The sequence below is a fragment of the Penicillium oxalicum genome, chromosome I, assembly GCF_001723175.1.
Source record: "Penicillium oxalicum strain HP7-1 chromosome I, whole genome shotgun sequence".
Classification (NCBI taxonomy): Eukaryota; Fungi; Ascomycota; class Eurotiomycetes; order Eurotiales; family Aspergillaceae; genus Penicillium; species Penicillium oxalicum.
The window spans coordinates 4,632,665-4,651,567 of NC_064650.1; the positions used below are offsets into that span (position 1 = coordinate 4,632,665).

Below are 18,903 nucleotides of genomic sequence, written 5' to 3' on the forward strand. Positions count from 1 at the left end.
TTTGATTCGAATCAACTGGTATAGGTAGGATGAGTGCTTAAGTTTGACGAGGCTAGAGCCTGCCACAGCTTTAGTGCCTTCCAGCTCTTTCCACCTCTAGGGGATTGAACCCATGTCAGTGCCGATTGATACCGAGGAAAGATACACTGTGGAGGTACCGCCTTCGAAATGAGCTGCTGCCCGCGGTTTTTCCAAAATGATATATCTCAGACCAGGTCGGCCGGCTGGAGCTATGGAACGCCGCTCCCAAACTTTATGTGGCTACTCAAAATTCATCTCTAGCTGAAGCATGACCTACTTAGTCCCCGGGCTCCAGTTCCAACCTAATTGGGTCTATCTGAGGATGTCCCACACCTGTAGGAGGTAGACTAAGGCATTTTTCAATCTTCCAGGTAGGATAAGAAGGTATACAGCCCTGCTGATTGTTGACCACCAAATGCCCACTGCCATCGGCTGTGAGCAATGAGATGTCTATTGGATTTGAGATGGTTGAGCATGTTTCGAAAAAGAGAGTATCTCATGGAGTCAAAGAAGACGTGCAGTACTTCAATTACTCCAGAGGCGTGGCAGTGGAGTGCGAGGTCCATGTGCATCTAATGATGTAAATTGTCCTCCTTGAGCAGTTTCAACGAAGATATCCCGTCCAAACCTATTCATGCTGTAGGTTGTATCTTGACAGGGCAGTCCACGAAGACCTGGCTGTTGCCCGCGGTCTATTCCCTGTTGAGAACCTATCATGGGACCTGCCAAGTTTCAGCAGCTTATCTCCTTAAAGACCGAAAACACCATGCATGTCTGGAATTTTTTTGCTCGAATGCCGCGACGCGGGATTTCCACACCGACCCAGCCTTTCAATCCGTAAAGAATCTCTTTCTCCGACGGCGGGCCCCAGGCGGTCCATCAGTTGCCCCGGGATCCGTTGAAGAAGTCAAACGGCATTCGGCGTTTTGCTTTTACCGCCGGACGCCGACACTTGGGTTTTCGGTCGAACGCCCACCCGCCTACCGGCCTTGAAGTCACATGCCATGGTGCCACTCGTGGATTGAGTTCATGCTACATACAGTGCAAGTTTGCTTTCTTGGGTGTACATCACTACGTATTGTTTGGCATCTAGGAATATCAAGCCGCCTGTAATTTACAAATATTGCGGGATGAGTTTGGCCTTGTTTCGTCCGGATGATCCTGTCTGAGGTCATCGTGTGCACTCGAGGTTTCATTGACCATCATTGCCAAGGATGATGCCGTACCTTGATCAGTACTTACCACCTCGGTGTAGTACCTACGTAGGTACCATTCCAAGGTGGACGCTGTCGCCACAGAATCTTACTAATCGGAACTTGGTGAGGTGCCCGCGCGGGCCAAGTAAAATGCCATTACATGGACTGCCTGTTGATCTGTGCCAAGACCACAGTATACACGATGAGTATGCAGAAAGCAAGAATGCATTGATGCACTACGACGCCCTTCAGCATCAGGTAATTACTGTAGAGAAGAATGATCATAATTTACTAGGACTGTGCTCAACAGATCACCTGATTGTGGACAGAGGGCCCTCTTCCAGGTATGACTAATGGAAGAACCCCGAATTCGGAAACCAAAACTATGGCTTATCATCCCGTAAGGCCAACGTCTAAAAGCCCACAATTCTTCCATGGACCCCAGATGTGTAGTGCAACGTAAAATAAATGGGTTTCCCAGAAACGGAGTCCTTGACTAGCTACTATTGAGAATTGGACTGGGAGGGAAAATTCCAGTCAGCTATGTTCCAGCCGTCCGGCAACCACTTGGAATCTAGTGGACTGGAGCAATGATGATGATCAAGGTCAAGATTGAAGATGCTCAGCCTCTTGCGCGTTCTCACACCGGGCATCAAATCCTAAAGAACAAGAATACGGACGATATCGCCGGGCGTTTCAGCATCAGCCCGCTCTTTGGGGTTCCGTGGCTGTGTGGCAGCTGAACAAGTGGAACCCCCTCTCAATCTTGATCTACCTGCACAGCTTTCCGACACACACACACTTCAAGCGCCTTCAGTCAAGCCTGGAGGGACGAAAGCGCAATTGGTACACAACAGGCTTGGGCCCTTTCTCCAGAACCCTCGACAAACCACTTATATCAAGTGATCAGTCATCCCCAGCGATCATAAGTTTACAGCCACAATGACCTGTAAGACGGACCTTTTTTCCTTCATCATGACGTCTTCGCGAACGCCAAGGCCCTGTAATTTATCCAGTACGAACGTACGCATGAGTACAAGTTGCACGTTGTAGAGCTATGGACGTCCGTACCGCCAACATCCAAAGCACATGTCGAGAAAATGGGGATTCAAGTACAGTCAAGTCGCGACCGTCATACAGGACATTCCACGTGGACAGCCGCGGGTCGCAAAGTAGCAAACGTCTTTGGAGATGGGGCCTCGCGAGAACACCAAAAAAATTCAGATGACCCACTTATGATCCCAAAAAATGTACAGTCAGACTGGTCGCGGGTACGGTACAGAATTATGCATGAGTATTTGCATAGAAGTGAAGAGGGAACCTACTGTCATATGGAAAGATTGCCCGAGAGCCGACCACGGTCGCCGTCCGGCGATCCGATCGCCCGCTCGGATACGCCGGAGGGTGCAAACGATCGATCCGGCGAATTTCAAAGTCTCAAACGGCAGTCACAGCTGTCCTTGGGGTGGAGAGCCCATGGGACATCCCAACGCCGACTGGATGCCGTGGTCCTCGGGTGGATTACGTGAGGGACCAAGGGGCCAAATGGAAGAGGAGATTTCGGAGGGGCCAGGTCATTCGAGTAATTATCTTCATCTTCACTTGCGACGAAATACCTCGTGGGTATTGGAATTGCATAAGGCTGACCGCTAATTGTCTAGTGCGTTTATGGGGTTGAGTGGAGCTGACCACAGCATGGCCCTGCCAGGACTTGACGAAGTGGAACATATGCAGTACTGTACGAGCATTCTGGTAGGTACCGTTGGCGTACTGATGTATAACTCTGCATTATTTGAAATCCGGTCTGGTTCTGGGTCCGTTCAGCCATTGGACCTGGAACCCATATAGGGCAGGGGCCTTCCCAGGGCTGGCATGGCCCAATTTTGATACTGTACTTCTGATCGATTTTGTCAAATGGTTCCACCTGCCACTGCCACCAAGGAGCCTCACGATGGATACTTCTTCATAGTCCTCTTAACCACCCCTCCCTCCAACCAACCTCTCTTCTGAGACCTCCATTCAAGCCCCTTGCATAACCCACGCCCAGAATAATCGACACGAGCTTCGTGTCCAAGCCTGCGTGGGCCGTATCGTATTGAGAGTGGTCCTTCATTCTTCACATCTTGTCCGTCACACATTGTCGTCTGCTCGTGGTGCGCTCCGCTGCTCTCGACTGAACATCGACTCGACAAGCACGAATCTACAGGTGTGCCTGGTCTAGCGTCCTCTTTCCCTGCGACACGCCGTGAGCGACCAATTCTCATCGCCTCGCTCCTACTTCTCCGTCCTCTTCCTCTCTCTTGATTCGAGCATTGACCGTGCTCGCCAACGGTCGCGAGATCGAGACGTGGAGGCTGATGTGGCACCGCTAGAGATCAAGAATGCTGCTGAATCTTGGCCTCACAGCGGATGCTGCAGCAGCGCATTCAAACGACGTTCCCATGCAGCCCGAACCCTCCCCCACGTCTTTTCTCTCCTCTCCGCCTACCTTTTCTCTCTCGTCACTGCCATTTCTCAGTGCGCTCTATCCCAAGTCTCCCAGCGGCTTTGCTTCGCCGATCAATCCTACGGCCGCCGATCCCATGAGCCAACTATCGTCCACATCAACGGCAATCGGTCCGTCCGTGACCATCGCGCCAGGGTCGTCTGCGCCAGCCAAGCCTACAGGAAGCCGCTCCACTCCATCCAAAAAACCGTTGCGACCGAAGACTGCCTATCAATTCGCTCACCCTCCCTCTCATGCTCGCCACAAACGGCTGCGGTTACGGCCCAAACTTCTTTTGCAAGTGCAACAAGTATCGCAGACCCCTCGACCATTGCCTGTTATAGATGTCCTGCCCTCAACTATGTATGTCCCACGGCTGGCTCGGAAATTCCCTGCAATGTTTCGTGGAAAGCACGGTCTCTGCCCTTATGATGTGATTATCGTCATGAGTGAGTTGTATGCGGCAGCCAGAGCTGAGCTTCCCGAGCATCAAGCCAGCTCGGAAGACGAAGAAGATCAGCGAGAGGTCGTCGCCACTATCTGCCAGATGCTTCAAGAGGATGCGCGGTCAAAAGGGAAAGCTGAGATCTGTCTTAACTTTGGGCCAACATGGGAGGCCACTCCACTGGCCAGTGGTTCCTACGAGTTCGTTGCTCAAATTGACGAAGGTGTGCGGGTCATGCGGTGGGCCTTACGGGGTGGGAAAAATCGACGAGGAATGACGCCCTCGGGAACCGTGGTGACCGAGGACACGAAGCGGTTCACATTCAGCGTGATTGACCCCCACACACGTCGGCACCCGGTCATTGCGTCGATGACAAGAGATCACCTGGAGGTAAACGAGGAGTTTCCTCGGGCGGTTGCACGATCTGCGACTGGAGCTATGACTCCATCTTCGGCGATGTCCGTAGTCAGCGATGGATCGGATCACGAGATGCCCTCAGGCTCAACCGACGTGACCGTTCTTGACGATGAACTGCGCACTTTCATCATCGTAACTGGGATCTGGGTGGCTTTACGCGAAGGATGGTCTCACACCTTTCAGTATGGAGACCAGGGCGCAGCAGCCACGGGAAAGAGTCCCATCTCGCCCTCGTCAACAAAATACAATCCGTCCGCCGCGGCCAACATGGATGAGGAGCGTTTATCGGATCGTGACGAGCTCAAGCAGGCCAAGAATCCCATCGAGAACAAACGGTGTTTATCCATGTCTAGCATCAGGCGATCGAATTCGATGGTCGGATCCCTTGGGGACGCTCTGAATGTCAATCTGTCGAAGCGATCCAATTCAACCGGTGCCGCTTTCATGGACCAGTCCAAAAGGAGAAGCGCCTCCGCGATGGGGGGACGATTCAAACGTCATAGCTTGCTCACAAAAACTGGTGAGAATGGCCGCAATGTCGTCGTCTCTCGTCCCGCGTCCCTCCGACAGAATTCCGTAGAGCCCGAAACTCTGTTACAACCCCGCGGTCGATCCGACCACAAGCCCGACCTCGGCCCGTCAACTCCCTTCTCAGAGCCATCTCTGAGCGCTAACAGCGGCGCAGGGTATACTGCTGAGAGCGTGTCTGACGGGCCATCAAAAACAACGGACTCTGGGAAGACCAAGCGTCGCCACCGGCTGAGTACCTTATTTACAATCTTCCACCGAAAACACTGAATTATTCACGATTATACACGCCCTGCATTGTCCAGCGCTTTCCTGTATTATACGATCACGGGATTCCCAATCTTTTCTTTTTCACCCGAGCTGCATTTGGTTGAGGCGTTTGAGTTTTAACGTGAGCAAGAATTCCGGCTGGTACGGAACGCTTCTCACTGTGATCATGTACATCCGTTTGCCTTGCACTACCTAGCCTCACTGTTGCGAGCGACTGGAGCCTGGAGGAAATGCTCATTAGTGCCAGTATTCGCTGGTTGACGGGCCAAATCGAATGCAACACATCTTTTTTTGTTTGAATCACAAGGCTATATCGAGATCCTCCGTCTGATTCGCGGAGGCACCGTCGTATGGCTGTTGGCTGGACATCTTTCTTCTTGCCGGACTGGTGCGCGAGGCCTAATCTTGAAATTTGCATGTTTGTTATTGTACGAGTAACTATTCCCGTTCTGAGACCTGAACAGTCGATTATTGCCTAAAACCCTTAATAGAAATAAGTGATTTTGAAATTGCTTCGTGAGTTTCCACCTCTTTCCAATGAATAGAGCAAGTTGGCCTCGAAATGGCTTCATATATCAGTCAACCCTCAAGATGCCTCTGACGGCGGATTTGCAGGACAGATCATACAGTACTTTTGCGAAATGAGGGTGATTACAATTCGGTGTATCTGCGAAGGAACCAAAAAGAAAACATTGCGGACGTGACAAGGTCACATGTCCACAGCTCGTGTCACGTCTGTACTCTTAAATCCCATTCTCTTTGAATAAATGCTTTGCTCGTCATGAGCATCAAGCGTTTTGTACTCTTGTACCTCGAATTTGCCCGAAAATGTCAATTTACCGCTCCAAAGCAGCGATTGACTTGGGAATGTACGGCTCCTCCAGATATTTGATCTCCTCAGGAGATAACTGGACCTTGAGACTGGCAACGGCCTCATCGATACGCTCAGCACTGTGAAGACCAACGATGGGGCACTCGTTCGGGTGACTCAGTGACCATGCCAAAGCAATCTGAGCCATAGTCACACCTTTCTTGCCGGCCAGCTCCTCGACTCGGTCCACGATGGCCTTGTCGGCCTCGGTTTCACGGCTGCGAACCAAGGCCTTCAGAGCCCCGTCGGAGTTCTCACGCACGGTGGAACGGGACCCCCAAGGACGGGCAAGCACACCGCGAGCGATAGGGGACCAAGGAATCAGCCCGACGCCAGTGTCAAGACAATACGGAATCATCTCCCGCTCTTCCTCACGGGCAATCAGGTTGTGGTAGTTCTGCATGCTAATGAACTGGTGCCAGCCATGACGAGCGGCAATGTTCTGCAAGGTTTGGAACTCCCAAGCTGCCATCTAGATGTGCGTTCAACGAGATCATGTCAGCGATGCCAGCCCTGAGAGAGAAGAAAAAAAAGGTGGGCGAGGTGAAGTTGTAATCTTCCCAGAGACTTACAGAACTGGCACCAATGTATCGGACCTTGCCGCTCTCAACCACATCATTCAGGGCCTTCATGATCTCTTCGCGAGGGGTCTCACGGTCGAGACGGTGGATTTGCAGCACATCGATGTAGGTACCCAGACGCTTGACGCTAGCATCCACGGCATCGAAGATGTGCTTTCGAGAAAGACCCACGCGGTTGACAAACTCGCCTTCATTTCTCGCGGACGCCATGATGGGTGGGAATTTACCCTGGTCGTCAACGCCGAAAAAGCATTTGGTCATGATCACCACACGGTCACGGGGGATCTCGAGCTTTTTCAATGCCTTGCCCACAACCTCCTCGGATCGACCGTGGGAGTAGATATCCGCCTTGCAAAGATATCAGTCAAGTCCCCAAGATGAATCCTTGTGGTGGAACTGGAATCCCTGCCCAGTTTCTGCACGATCACTCACCGTATCCCAGGTGTTGATGCCCTGCTTGTATGCGTACTCGATCACTTTCAGGGACTCTTCCTCATCGAGAACCCAGTCTTGCCACTGTTTGCTACCGAAGCCCATGGTTCCCAAGACGATCTTGGAAATCTTCAATCCCGACTTTCCAAGTCTGGTACGCATTGTGCACGTCAGCCATGTTAGGTCAGGGTGAGCATGCGGTGTCATCTCCTGTCCTTCTTTCTGCGCTTTTCCTCGAGCTGGGGGGTGGCTTACCGTGTATATTCCATTTTCTGATCGGACATTTTGAAATGCTGTCTTGACAACGCAAGTCGATATTTTAAGAGAAGCTCTTCCTCACTGGTCAGTGGATTTCCATGACATCACAATAGACCAGGTGTCATACCTTGCTGACTTTAATGTCGGTAGCTGAAATGATTGAAAGAGCTATCGGCACTCGACGTTCGTCCCAGATGCACTCTTCGCAATTCGTCAGACACGGACACCTAATGCAACGCAGAGGCTAATTGATGCATACACCAAGAGATCACAAGATGAGTCAAGCGGGATAGGTAGGCGGGGTATTTGCACGCAGTCTCTGCGGATGAGTGGGGAATGACCCATCCCGAGTCTGCCGGTCTGAGGACGATCTGCCGATAGCAACAAGCGTTCCAGGTGGCCTTGGCCGATGTATAACCGGTGAGGATTGGGCTACCCATTGCTGTGCATCGTGCGCCAGAATGCGAACAGCTGCGAACCAGTCCCCCTTTTATGTCTACCATGAGACCAATTGTAAATGCACGTTTACGACCTTTGCTTTCGAGCGACTTATCCGTGTGCACCGCGTGTAGGAGGGGTTTGTCGATGAATTTTAACCCCGGGGTGATAACGTACTCAAGTAAGTACTGTACAGCACTACTGTGTTTGACTCAAAGGCCGAGTCAAGCCGTCACCGCAATCGTTGAAAAGATGACTCGACTCGTTTTATTCTTTCATCCGAGTCTCCAATCTCATCTCCGCTCGCCGCTTCCAACTGTGTCAGCTATCCCGTGCTCCAGTCCCAACAGCGGTTTCCTTATCAAGCATAGCGCTTCCACGCTAAGGGGCCAAGCACAGCGCGCGAGCGCGATGCGGGTCTGCACTCTGACTCTACAACTGCAGATGCACACGCAGACACATTCACATTCACCTAATCAGCCCCCCCGTCTTTCTATGGAAATAGAGTAGGTCAAGTACCCAGGTCCTCGCAGGCATCCAAAGACAGACCAGTCTATATCCGTCCACCGTCGCCAGGAAGAAACCGCTGTACTTCCCACTTTCTACTTGCCTACTCATTGTTTCATTGTTCCAAAACAAGAAGAAAAACCATGAAGGCCTGCACATTTGTCACGGGCAACCCCAACAAGGTGATCGAGGTAACCGCTATTCTGGGAGACACGATTCCAATTCGCACTCTCGCGCTGGATCTCCCCGAAATTCAAGGATCGCTAGAAGAAATTGCACGAGACAAATGTCGACGGGCGACACAGATTGTACTACTACCCCCTTCTCCTCCTCCTCCTCCTCCTCCTCCCCCCCGTCTTATACAGGCTGAGACATTTCTAATTCTTTCTGGCCCTGTTGAGCATTCACGTACGCTAACTGAGATGAACTGTTCATTTCTCTTTTTAAAAAACAGGTGGATGGACCCGTGATTGTCGAGGACTCTGCATTAGAGTTTTATGCGATGAATAGTCTTCCGGGACCGTACATGTATGCCCATTATTTTTTTTGGGAGGGTGGGAGGAAAATAAGAATGAAAGAAGTCCCGAGACTCTCCATCTGGAGATTTACTAACTATACATTTTTCTGAAAATAAGCAAATACTTCCTCGAAGCGCTCGGAAACGATGGCTTGAACAAACTATTGGCTCCGTACGAGGATAAAAGTGCGGATGCTGTCTGCACTTTTGCGTATTCCTCGGGACCCGACCATGTGCCGATCGTTTTTCAGGGACGACTTCATGTAAGGCAAAGTTAAATCCGTGTTTGCCCTTGCCCGATATGAGAATGCGAGCTGACGGTGATCATTCTTCAAAGGGTACAATTGTGCCGGCAAGAGGGCCGCCCGTATTCGGTGTGTACGGTATCGCTGTGTGCAATATTTGGATCAAAGGCTAATTGCTATGGCACGGCAAGGATGGGAGCCGATCTTCGAGCACCAAGGGGAGACTTTGGCTGAGATGGCGCATCAAAAGAAGGTATGAAACCTCCCCCCTCCCCCTCTAGGTCACCTTGGCTATTGAAAGGGACTTGAACATGATTCTGTTGGATAAAAAAAAGGAGATGCCTGGCTGACGTTGAAGAAGAACAACTTGTCCCATCGCTACCAGGCCCTGTGCAAGTTTCGAGAGTGGCTAGCCCACAGCACGATCGACCAAGATCCTAGCACGCGCGGAGAATGACATTGCATTGATCATTGAAAAGATATAGAAAGAGTTGATAGTATCTAAAATGCTAAACCGCTGTCTGGGTCGGTATCTCAGCGTGAGTAGCGGTCATTGCTCGTCCGCCGTCGGATAATCCGTGTAATGGAACACGTTGTCCTCAAAGGGACCATAGAATCGCGAGCGGTCATAGGGTGCCAGAGGAAGGCCCTTCTTCAGCCGGTTCACCAGGTCAGGGTTACTGATGAAATAGCGTCCGTAGAGGAGAGCATCGTATTTTCCTGATTCGATGACCCCCCATGAGTTTTGATCGTCCCATCCACCCGCAGAGAAGAAAGGAGTCGAGCCAAAGATCTCGCGGAATGGGTCCAGCGAGATGTCAGTGAGTCCCCAACTCTGTAGGAAGGCATCTTTCTCTTCATAGCTGAAGATTTGCTCATACCGCTTTATGTTCAGAAGTTGCAGGTTAGTGCTCAAACAAAGCCCATGATGATGATGATCGCAGGATATCTTACCGGCTCAATAAAGCTGACGTATGACAGATGGGGGTGAGACTTCTTCAGGCCTTCGCAGAGATGAGTCCATGTCTCCATCCGTTGCTCGCCTCGCGCCTGATTGAACAAGCCAAATGGGGAGAGCCGAATCGCCACGTTTTCCTCACCAATGGCCTTGGTAACCTCGTCCATTAACTCAAAGACAAATTGGCAGCGTTTCTCGGGTGTCCCGCCATACTCGTCCGTGCGTCGGTTGATATTGGAACTCAAGAATTGCTCGGGTAGATAACCGTTGCCAGAGTGAATTTCGACCCCGTCAAACCCGATCTGCATTGCGTTCTTGGCGGCATCGCAGAAGTCCTGAATGGTTCGCTTGATGTGCGGCACAGACAGCTCAATCGGGGGATGATGGGCATAGGGCACGGGTGCGGTTGAGCCCACCGGTGGGTGTGAATAGCACTCCGTCGGCGAGTCCCAAACGGTGGCAGAGGGACACACGGCCGGCGAACCGGTCATTTGCGGAATGGTGGCACGGCCGGCGTGCCACAATTGACAGTAAATGTAGCCTCCTTTGGCATGAACGGCATCAACCACCTTTTTCCAACCATCCAGTTGTTCTGGGGTGAAGATGCCTGGAACGCCGGGCATTCCATTGCTCTGGAGACGGTCAGAAAAAATAAATGAAATAGAATGGAGTTTTTTTTTCTTCTTTTCCCGCCTCTTTTTCGTGATCATTTTTTCCTTTTTTCTTTTTTTTTTTCCTTTTTTAAGTTCCCGAGGGGTAAAACAACGGGAAGAGGATTGGAAGTCTTTTGCATGTGGCTTCGCATTGAAATTCGATAGTTGAGGGTATTCTCGACCCGCTATTTTTTCGATTGCAAACACATTGCAATGACCAGACCGATAACTCATGGCTTACCTCAAGTGATGGCGGAATGCCTTCGGTGATGATCAAACCCCCTTCAGTTGCCCGCTGGGAGTAATACTCGACGATCAGATCCCCTGGAATCCAGACACGGTTGGGATGCTCCGGCGTGCTAATAGGGCTTGCCGGCACCCCTCGATTTCGTGTCAAGGGTGCATGGATGATCCGATGGCGAAGGGTGATTTTGCCATTGCCAATTGACAGTGGCTGGAAGAGGGCCGAGTCTGCCGGTTGAGGATGGTGGATGGACATTGCGATGGAAGAAGGACAGGGATTCAAGCAGTCAGGGAAAATCGTGGTGAACAAAAGCAACCAAATAAGAAAAAGGTAGAGCCCGAACACGACCCAAGAGAAAGGAACAAGGCCATAGTGTCCAAAACACTTTGAATTGAGTGGGGGGGGGGGTTGACCAGGGGAGGATGTCAATCACCGAGATTATTGATCAGGCAGGGACACACATTGCGACCACCGTTCTGGATTTCATTGGAACTGCAGTGCCTGTTCGCTGGTCGGATCAACCTGGGAACAGGAACAATGCACCGTAGTCCGAATCCAGTAGTCCTAATGCAGGACTAAAAGGGGACTAATATAGTGCAATTCATAACATCCAATGCCCAGAAAGTCGGAATCAAATAGAATGGGATGCTGAATTGAGAGGGGCCCATTTTTGTGATCTACTTGGGGCGCAAATGATCGTCTCTCAGCGTCCGCACGTCACCTGGCAGGCGAACGGCGTCGGTCCATCGCGACGATCCGTCATTGCTAGTGCCTATTGTACCGGTGCACCGGTGCAGTGTGCAGCCTGTGGCTTTCTCGGTTAGCAGCTGTGGAGAACGAGCCATTGAAGACATGACTGGAACCGCGAATGGACTCCCGTGAGAATCGTACACCAAGTTGACGCTTGACTGTCAGGAGAAGGTGGGACCTGTGAGGGTCATCTTTCCCGCGCTCTCCCTGTGTGGCTTAGAATTGAAGTGTCAAAAAAGAGAAAAGTGGAGATGGAAGGAGATTGACGACACGAGGGACGAGCCGGAGATGAGACGGGGATCTGCGACCGCACCTCAGCCGGGAGTCCCGTGACTCCGGAGACGAGACGTGCCATTCGGCGTCCGACATGAATCCGACCTCTGGGCAAACCTTAAACGAAGCTCTTCCAACTCTTCCGGTTGAATCCAAATCAATCGGGTAATTCTGCACGGGCTAACCCTTTCCGGGAATAAAGTAATCGAATCTGATGAACACCGTCCACTGCATGATCCGACTAGGCAGGTGTTCGGTGGAGGTTTCAAGCCAGACTAGTGAATTTTTTTTTCGATTCTTTTCTTTTTTTTCCTCCTTTAGCTTTGGAGGGGATAATGACCAAAAGTACTGTTGAGATCACCTGTGTCGTCGATGCTGGGTTAAAGGTGGCAAGCATGCCACTGAACCACGGGTCGCCCCAGAGTCTTGCATACGAGAGTCTTCCGCCAAATCAGCAGTCACTCATCAGCTCTCTTATACTTGTGCAGCGCCGCCGCCCCATCAAACGGGTGACGACGTGACGAAAACTCGAGACGAAGGACTGCAACTGCCATTGCAATTGTCTCTACGACGCGCGTTCTCGGCTATATGACACTACGGTCACGACAACAATGGCAACAAGTCATCCTTACGATGTCTATCATACCATCAATCTTGTGACGCAATGTCTCTGCATTCCAATTGTGTCCATCTTTGTCGCATTACGCTTCTACGTTCGGTTTCGATTTCGACTAAGCCTTGGCGTTGAAGACTGTAGGTCACTCCATTCACCAAGGCTGCTATCCTCTTCAGCCCCGGTAAATACTTTTCTCCGTGATATCCATCAGCTAACCTTCATTTCCGGCCAGATGCATGTGCCTTGGCCTGGGTAGGTTGTCTCAGTTCTTGAAGATTCAAAACAAAACAACAACAACAACAACATTTGCTGAGTCGCGTGCAACTAGGTCCTTTTTGTAGCGTACTGTGCCGTCGGGATCGTCCGTGAGTGTTACCACCCCCGATGCTCCAGCTCCAGTCTATATACATCATAACCGACACCATGTGCTAACACCATCAATCTACAGTGGGAGAATATGGCGGTGGCTATCACTTTGGTGACTTGAGTCACTACAACCAGATTCAATTCAAGAAATTCAGCTACATCGCTACCATCCTCTATTGCCCAATGGCACTGTCGGTCAAGATCGCCCTGTTGGCCATTCTCACGCGCATTTTTAGCCCCTATCGCGGCAAAGTCTGGTTCATCTACATCCTGCTCGCCTGTCTCTGCACGTACTACACCATTGCCTTGGTCATCAAGATTCGCATGTGTCACCCGATACCATTATACTGGCTGGGCGATGAAGAGCAGCTCAAAGGTGCTTGCTTCGACCAACAAGCTGCCTTTTTGGCCGATTCGGTCATCAGTGCCGTGAGCGATCTGATCATTTTGGTCTTGCCGTTACCTCTGACATGGTCATTGCAAATGTCGCGGAATCGTAAACTTCGCGTGATCGGACTCCTCAGCGCGGGTGGTCTGGCGACGGCATTCAGCGTCTATCGCCTGGTCTTGGTGCTCAAAGACGGGAAGTCAAATGACATGAGCATCATGTTCATCTGTGTCATTATGTCTGGGTAAGTTCCCTTCCTTTTTTTTTTCTCTGTCTTTTTGGCCTCTTCGCATCATGCCGGCATTTGGTACCCGATGCCAGGGAGTGGACGCCCACAAAGCACCGAATAGAAATCATCAAGTCTGACACTCTGCCCAGAAATGCCGAAGCGGGAATAGGACTCATCTGCGCCTGTCTTCCCGTCTTGAATGTCCTCTATGCCCATTACCGAAGAGAAACTTCGTCGCAGCGATACTACGACCAGGGCTCGGATATACAAATGCGTGCTCGCAAATCTGGAAACAACTCCCACCTAGCGAGCCACCGCACCAATGTACCCGACTTTGGGAGTCAAACCGATCAGAGCCACCTCATTTCCTTTGCGGGAGCACCGGAGGTGGCCAACTCAATCTACGAAGAAGACGGGATCAGGAAAACGGTCGCCATGTCACAGACCGTTGAGAACGCGGCCAGTGGAAGCCGATGAAATTACTGGTCAAAAGAAGCTCATCCTGTTAGATCCGTCTTCAATTGGGAAGCCATGCCACGAAACCATGGCTTGCATTTCACAACAGCAGCCCTCAAGGGCTGCTTGGGTAGCCCCTTTCCGTAACTCGGCCCTCGCCCGACATATCAAATCAGATACGGTTACCTCATGGCAGTATTTTGATCAAACAGACCCGAATGGTGCCACAGTCCATCCAATCCAGCATCAAATCCAACGGACCAGGAGGCATCGATGAAGGGCCACTGGAAGATGTCCGTTTCCAGGTCGGGATGACTCCCCGCATTTAACGGATCCTTTGGGAAGAAGGAATCGCTATGGTGACTCGGAGTTGGCACGGAATCCCTTGATGTGTGATGTGTATTTGGTGATTGCCTCGCAATGGCACTCATTGATCGTGTCGCATAATGTTCACGGCTCGGCCGGGAACGGATATCCCCATATTCGTCCAAGGTACCTGCCAGCGCAAACCGCCTTGGGCTGTGCATTCCGGCTTCTGGATGAGTCTGTGTGCTTCGCACAGTTTCATAGAATCGATTCGCATCTTGAACAGTCCGTTTCTGGAAAGGGCAAAGAAAATTGTGGATTGGTTAGAGACGGTGTTCTGACCACGGCGTTGGAAGGTCTCATCTTACCCAGCTTCGGCCAACCGGCCACATTTTGCTCAGTCGCTCAAGATACATCATGTTGTGATTCTTTTCAGCTGCCGCGCGATCGAGACCTCCCGGATAGTGCTGCGGAATGAGAGTCCCGTACATGTTGATATGGGCTGTCACAAAGATGCTGAACCCGGAATAAGGCGTCATCACGGACGCTTCGCAAGCTTCTAGCTCCGAGAGAATGCCGCCGATATGCTGGGCCGCTTCGAACAGCTGTTCGATGGTTTCGGGCTGATACTGGTCATCGCCGACCATGTCCTGGAACACTGCAGAATGGGGCTTCAGATTCGATAAGAAGCGATCCCGGTGGAGAAAGACGATGCTTGGAGCGTTTAATAAGCATGGGCTTGGAGTTGAGTGGAGTGGAATAAAATAGAGATGCATACCTCATAAAATAGAGCAGATTAATGTACGCAAACAGTTCTCCATAGCCCAAAGAGACATGGGCATGTGCACTTGTTTCGGGATACTTGACCGTTCTGTCCTGTAGTGAGCGCCATTCATCCAGCTCAGCCTTGAGCCCGTGCCAATCTTGTCGAAGAGGCGAATCGGGCGACTCATCGGAAGTAAAGGATGCCAGGGAACGCCGATGCTCGTTGGCGAAGCGCAGAATCCGGACAAAGATGTCGAATCCTCTAATCACGATCGTCAGCCCGTTTTCGATTGTCAGGTTATTTGCCAAAGGACATTTTTTGTTCATGTCGACAGGCATCAGGCGCCGTTCCGGCAATTGATTGAACGTGAAATCCCGATCACTAATGGGCAGTGGCACCGAGATCTGGGAAAAGGACAGCGCAAAGTGTTGTCTCGCTCCCGAGCTCAATTCGCAATCCTGCGCGAAGTTACACCAATAGGTGCGGACGAGCTGCTCATACTGAGTTTGCGAAGCATGAAATTCGTGCGGACTGTGTTCCATGCTGTCGTCTGCCATTTTGAGCAGTGATTGTATCATGTACGTGGCCATACCTACCACCGAGTCAGCCTCTATGTTTCAGAATTCTGTGTTTTTTTGAGATGATTTGTGCTTACCGCTGTACATCCAGGCCTGATACGGTCTGCCGGTGCCCCATTCGTAGAAGGAGATCATGACCAATGATTGAGCGAGATAGAGAGAGGGAGCTTCCATGACTCGCCGCGCCAGATGTGTCCGAGCATAGTTCGCATAAGTCTCTTCATCATCTACGTCCTCACTGGCGAGAAATCGAACGCAAAGTGAAAGCAGCGAGGCAATGAAGACGGGGTCGATCGAATCAAAGTTGGCCGACACATCGGCAATGAGCGAGGGATAGTGGAGGAAGTTTGCAATGGGGAATTTCTTCCTGTAGACTTCAATCGCGCTGATGACAAAAGATATGGACAAGCTTGATATTGGATCAATCTTGTCATCTTTGACAGTGCAGGATTTGGCTCTCTGGGATCTGGACTCCGCGACAGGCGTCGTTGGCGATTGCTCAATGACTTTGCGTTTACGCGAAGCGCCTTTTGAGCCCGTGCTACCTGATTCTCTGGATCGTCCATCACGAGGATCCGTGAGAACGCAGCTGTCTGTTTTGGTTCTTTGACACCTTTGACATGGAGGAGTTCCTCCATGCATACATTTCACTTTGGCTCGCCTAGGAAGGAATCAGACCCTCCATTTGTTTGATTAGGGAAAAGAAAGCATACTTGTTCATCGATAAACTTACCGGCAGGCATCACATGATATAGAAAGCCTCATTTAGGTCTTACAATATGAGCTCAATCCCAAGTTCGCAGGGGACAGAGGCTTGACCTCCATGAAGTAGGGTTCTCTGTCGGATGGACTAAAGGTGCGCGGTCTTCAAGCCGCGGCTAACAAGAGCTGCCGCCAACTCACTCGGCGGGGACGCGGCGTAAGAGAAAGAATGGCATCCTGAGAGACGAGGTGTCCATGGGAGATTGATGGGTCATGTGATGGGCCGGTCGGCCGGATCTTGAAGGTTTGATCTGGACGGGAGGTTGGAACTCAAGTTGGGCCAATAGTGGATGCGACTACCAGCCTACAATTGTACCACGCCAGGTCAGGAACTGAGGTGGTTGTAGTACATGATCACCAAATCTCACTTGTGAAATACACTTCTCTATTCTGATTCGCTCATTGTTCCCTTTCTTTTCATTTGTATTTGTTTGTTTATTTGTTTTTTCGCACATGTATAAAATGAAGGAATAGTAATTATGTTTCATTAGTCGTCATGAAGAAATGTAGGACGTAATCTATCATGCAAAGCTCGCCTCGCTTCCCCTCCTAGTCAATGCTCATGTCCTTATTTGCTACCGTCCACTGTAGCACCGAAGCATTGAATCGGTCCACCTGCAACTCATCCGTTGCCCACGAGGTCACAATTCTCACCACCACCTGCCCATCATCCAGATGATCCCACGTATAGAATCGAAACTTCTCCTGCAACGTCCGAATCAAACGCGGGGGTAGCGTCACAAAGACCTGGTTGGTCTGTGTTTCTGCAGCGAGTTTGTAGCCCAAAGCTTCAAAATTGGCCGAGATTTTCTCGGACATGGCGTTGGCGTGGGTGGCCAACGTGAAAAAAAGGTTATCACGGAACAACTCCACAAATTGGATTCCCATGATTCGGCCCTTTGCCAGCAAAGCGCCGTGTTGTTTGAGATGAAAGACGAAGCCCTCGGCGAGCGCCCTCTTCACCACGATAGCTTCACCCATCAAGGCCCCGGCTTTGGTGCCACCAATCCAGAAGATATCGGCATGCTCGAAGATGTCTCGCAGAGCCATATCATTCTTCTTGGAGCACAGTGCAGTGCCCATTCGAGCTCCGTCCACCAGAAGCAAAAGGTTCAATTCTCGGCAGAGCGCTGACAGAGTGCTCAATTCGCGCTTCGTGTAGACAGTCCCCGTCTCTGAGGCATTGGAAATGTAAAGCAAGCGAGGCTTGGCCATATGTGGATAGAATTGATTTTGCTGGAACGCCTTGCGCAAATTGGTCGGGGTCATCTTCCCATCGACTGCGGGGACGAGAATGAGCTTGTGGCCGGTGGCTTCAATCGCACCGGCCTCTTTACAGGCAATGTGACCCGAATCGAGCGTAATCACGGCCTCATAGGGACGAAGACAACTCGCGATAGAGATCAAGTTGGCAGAAGTCCCGCTCGGGACGAAAAAGATATCCGCCTCATCTGCGGTGCAATGGATGTGTTGACGGATCAGTTCCCGGGCTTGATTGGAATAATCATCGTTGCCATAGGAGACTTGTTGTGTAGAATTTGTGCGGAGAAGAGCTTCCAGAATTTGTGGGTGAGCGCCCTCGCTGTAATCATCCATGAGACTATAAGGAGGACATGCCTCGTCTTGGCACAGACTAGTAGTCGAGGGCATGATGTGCTGCTGCCACCTGCCCCGGAATTTAGGTATTGAAGGTGGATTGCGGGAGTCAAGAATCTTGAACGTGTCAAAGGAGAGAAAGGAATCGAGCTTGGTCTAAGAATATGGTAATGCTTTATTTTTTTTCTCCTGTCGTCCTCCTTTTTTTCGTTTCGTGTGGAGGTCGAATGGAGTCACCCACAATCAACTAAATAACAGGACCACCGGGAATAAAAGTCGAAGTCGCAGGGTGGTCGGGAATAAAACCTTCGGCCGGGAATAACTCACACGTGAATCATTCCCGAGACTTGTGATTCGAGCTTCTGGCGAGTCGGAGCCTCAGGAGGGAATCCGTCCCGACCCTCAACGGGTTATTTTCATGTAATCGGTGGGCCAGTTCCCCAATTAAAAAAATCAAGAAAAAAAATGCAATTGCCCACCCAACATTTGAAGCTGGATCTGCTGATAAAGCAGACATCCTGAGTGTTCCACGACTGTCAAATTACCAAGTAGGCCTAGGAGAACCTTTGCTTCAGATTCCCTTGCGCTGGTCTGACGTTGCCCTGTGGAATCCTCATGCATGGCTCTCCACACATCGGAAGACCCGTCGGCGATCACCTGCGATGAACAATCAAGTCGTAACGCAGGAAGAAAGTGGTTGGCACAAAATCAATGATTATTCTCGGCAAGTAGGACTATCGAGCTCTCGAGG

At 50.9% G+C, this 18,903-nt stretch overlaps 7 protein-coding genes across 7 annotated transcripts; 3 read left to right on the forward strand and 4 right to left on the reverse strand.

The window, feature by feature from the left end:
- Window positions 1-3,598: 3,598 nt before the first annotated feature.
- Window positions 3,599-5,362, forward strand: POX_a01525 (uncharacterized protein; the record flags this gene model as incomplete). Its single annotated transcript, XM_050110453.1, has 1 exon — window positions 3,599-5,362. The coding sequence occupies one exon, from the start codon at window positions 3,599-3,601 to the stop codon at window positions 5,360-5,362; it is 1,764 nt and encodes a 587-aa protein (XP_049974221.1).
- Window positions 5,363-6,198: 836 nt separating this feature from the next.
- On the reverse strand, window positions 6,199-7,530 carry POX_a01526 (Versiconal hemiacetal acetate reductase; the record flags this gene model as incomplete). The annotated part of the gene is made up of 4 exons (XM_050110454.1): window positions 6,199-6,705; window positions 6,806-7,162; window positions 7,247-7,397; window positions 7,502-7,530. 4 exons carry the CDS (start codon window positions 7,528-7,530, stop codon window positions 6,199-6,201), a joined length of 1,044 nt encoding a protein of 347 aa, XP_049974222.1.
- A 1,062-nt stretch (window positions 7,531-8,592) lies between these two features.
- Window positions 8,593-9,384, forward strand: POX_a01527 (Inosine triphosphate pyrophosphatase; the record flags this gene model as incomplete). The annotated part of the gene is made up of 4 exons (XM_050110455.1): window positions 8,593-8,757; window positions 8,904-8,977; window positions 9,085-9,229; window positions 9,304-9,384. The coding sequence occupies 4 exons, from the start codon at window positions 8,593-8,595 to the stop codon at window positions 9,382-9,384; spliced, it is 465 nt and encodes a 154-aa protein (XP_049974223.1).
- A 377-nt stretch (window positions 9,385-9,761) lies between these two features.
- POX_a01528 (Flavin oxidoreductase hxnT) lies at window positions 9,762-11,321 on the reverse strand (the record flags this gene model as incomplete). Its single annotated transcript, XM_050110456.1, has 3 exons — window positions 9,762-10,094; window positions 10,166-10,801; window positions 11,064-11,321. The coding sequence occupies 3 exons, from the start codon at window positions 11,319-11,321 to the stop codon at window positions 9,762-9,764; spliced, it is 1,227 nt and encodes a 408-aa protein (XP_049974224.1).
- A 1,379-nt stretch (window positions 11,322-12,700) lies between these two features.
- POX_a01529 (uncharacterized protein) lies at window positions 12,701-14,165 on the forward strand (the record flags this gene model as incomplete). Its single annotated transcript, XM_050110457.1, has 4 exons — window positions 12,701-12,842; window positions 13,047-13,070; window positions 13,154-13,703; window positions 13,838-14,165. The coding sequence occupies 4 exons, from the start codon at window positions 12,701-12,703 to the stop codon at window positions 14,163-14,165; spliced, it is 1,044 nt and encodes a 347-aa protein (XP_049974225.1).
- Window positions 14,166-14,326: 161 nt separating this feature from the next.
- Window positions 14,327-16,732, reverse strand: POX_a01530 (uncharacterized protein; the record flags this gene model as incomplete). The annotated part of the gene is made up of 6 exons (XM_050110458.1): window positions 14,327-14,743; window positions 14,819-15,164; window positions 15,229-15,808; window positions 15,872-16,387; window positions 16,571-16,644; window positions 16,698-16,732. 6 exons carry the CDS (start codon window positions 16,730-16,732, stop codon window positions 14,327-14,329), a joined length of 1,968 nt encoding a protein of 655 aa, XP_049974226.1.
- A 373-nt stretch (window positions 16,733-17,105) lies between these two features.
- POX_a01531 (uncharacterized protein) lies at window positions 17,106-18,206 on the reverse strand (the record flags this gene model as incomplete). Its single annotated transcript, XM_050110459.1, has 1 exon — window positions 17,106-18,206. The coding sequence occupies one exon, from the start codon at window positions 18,204-18,206 to the stop codon at window positions 17,106-17,108; it is 1,101 nt and encodes a 366-aa protein (XP_049974227.1).
- Between the last annotated feature and the right edge of the window lie 697 nt (window positions 18,207-18,903).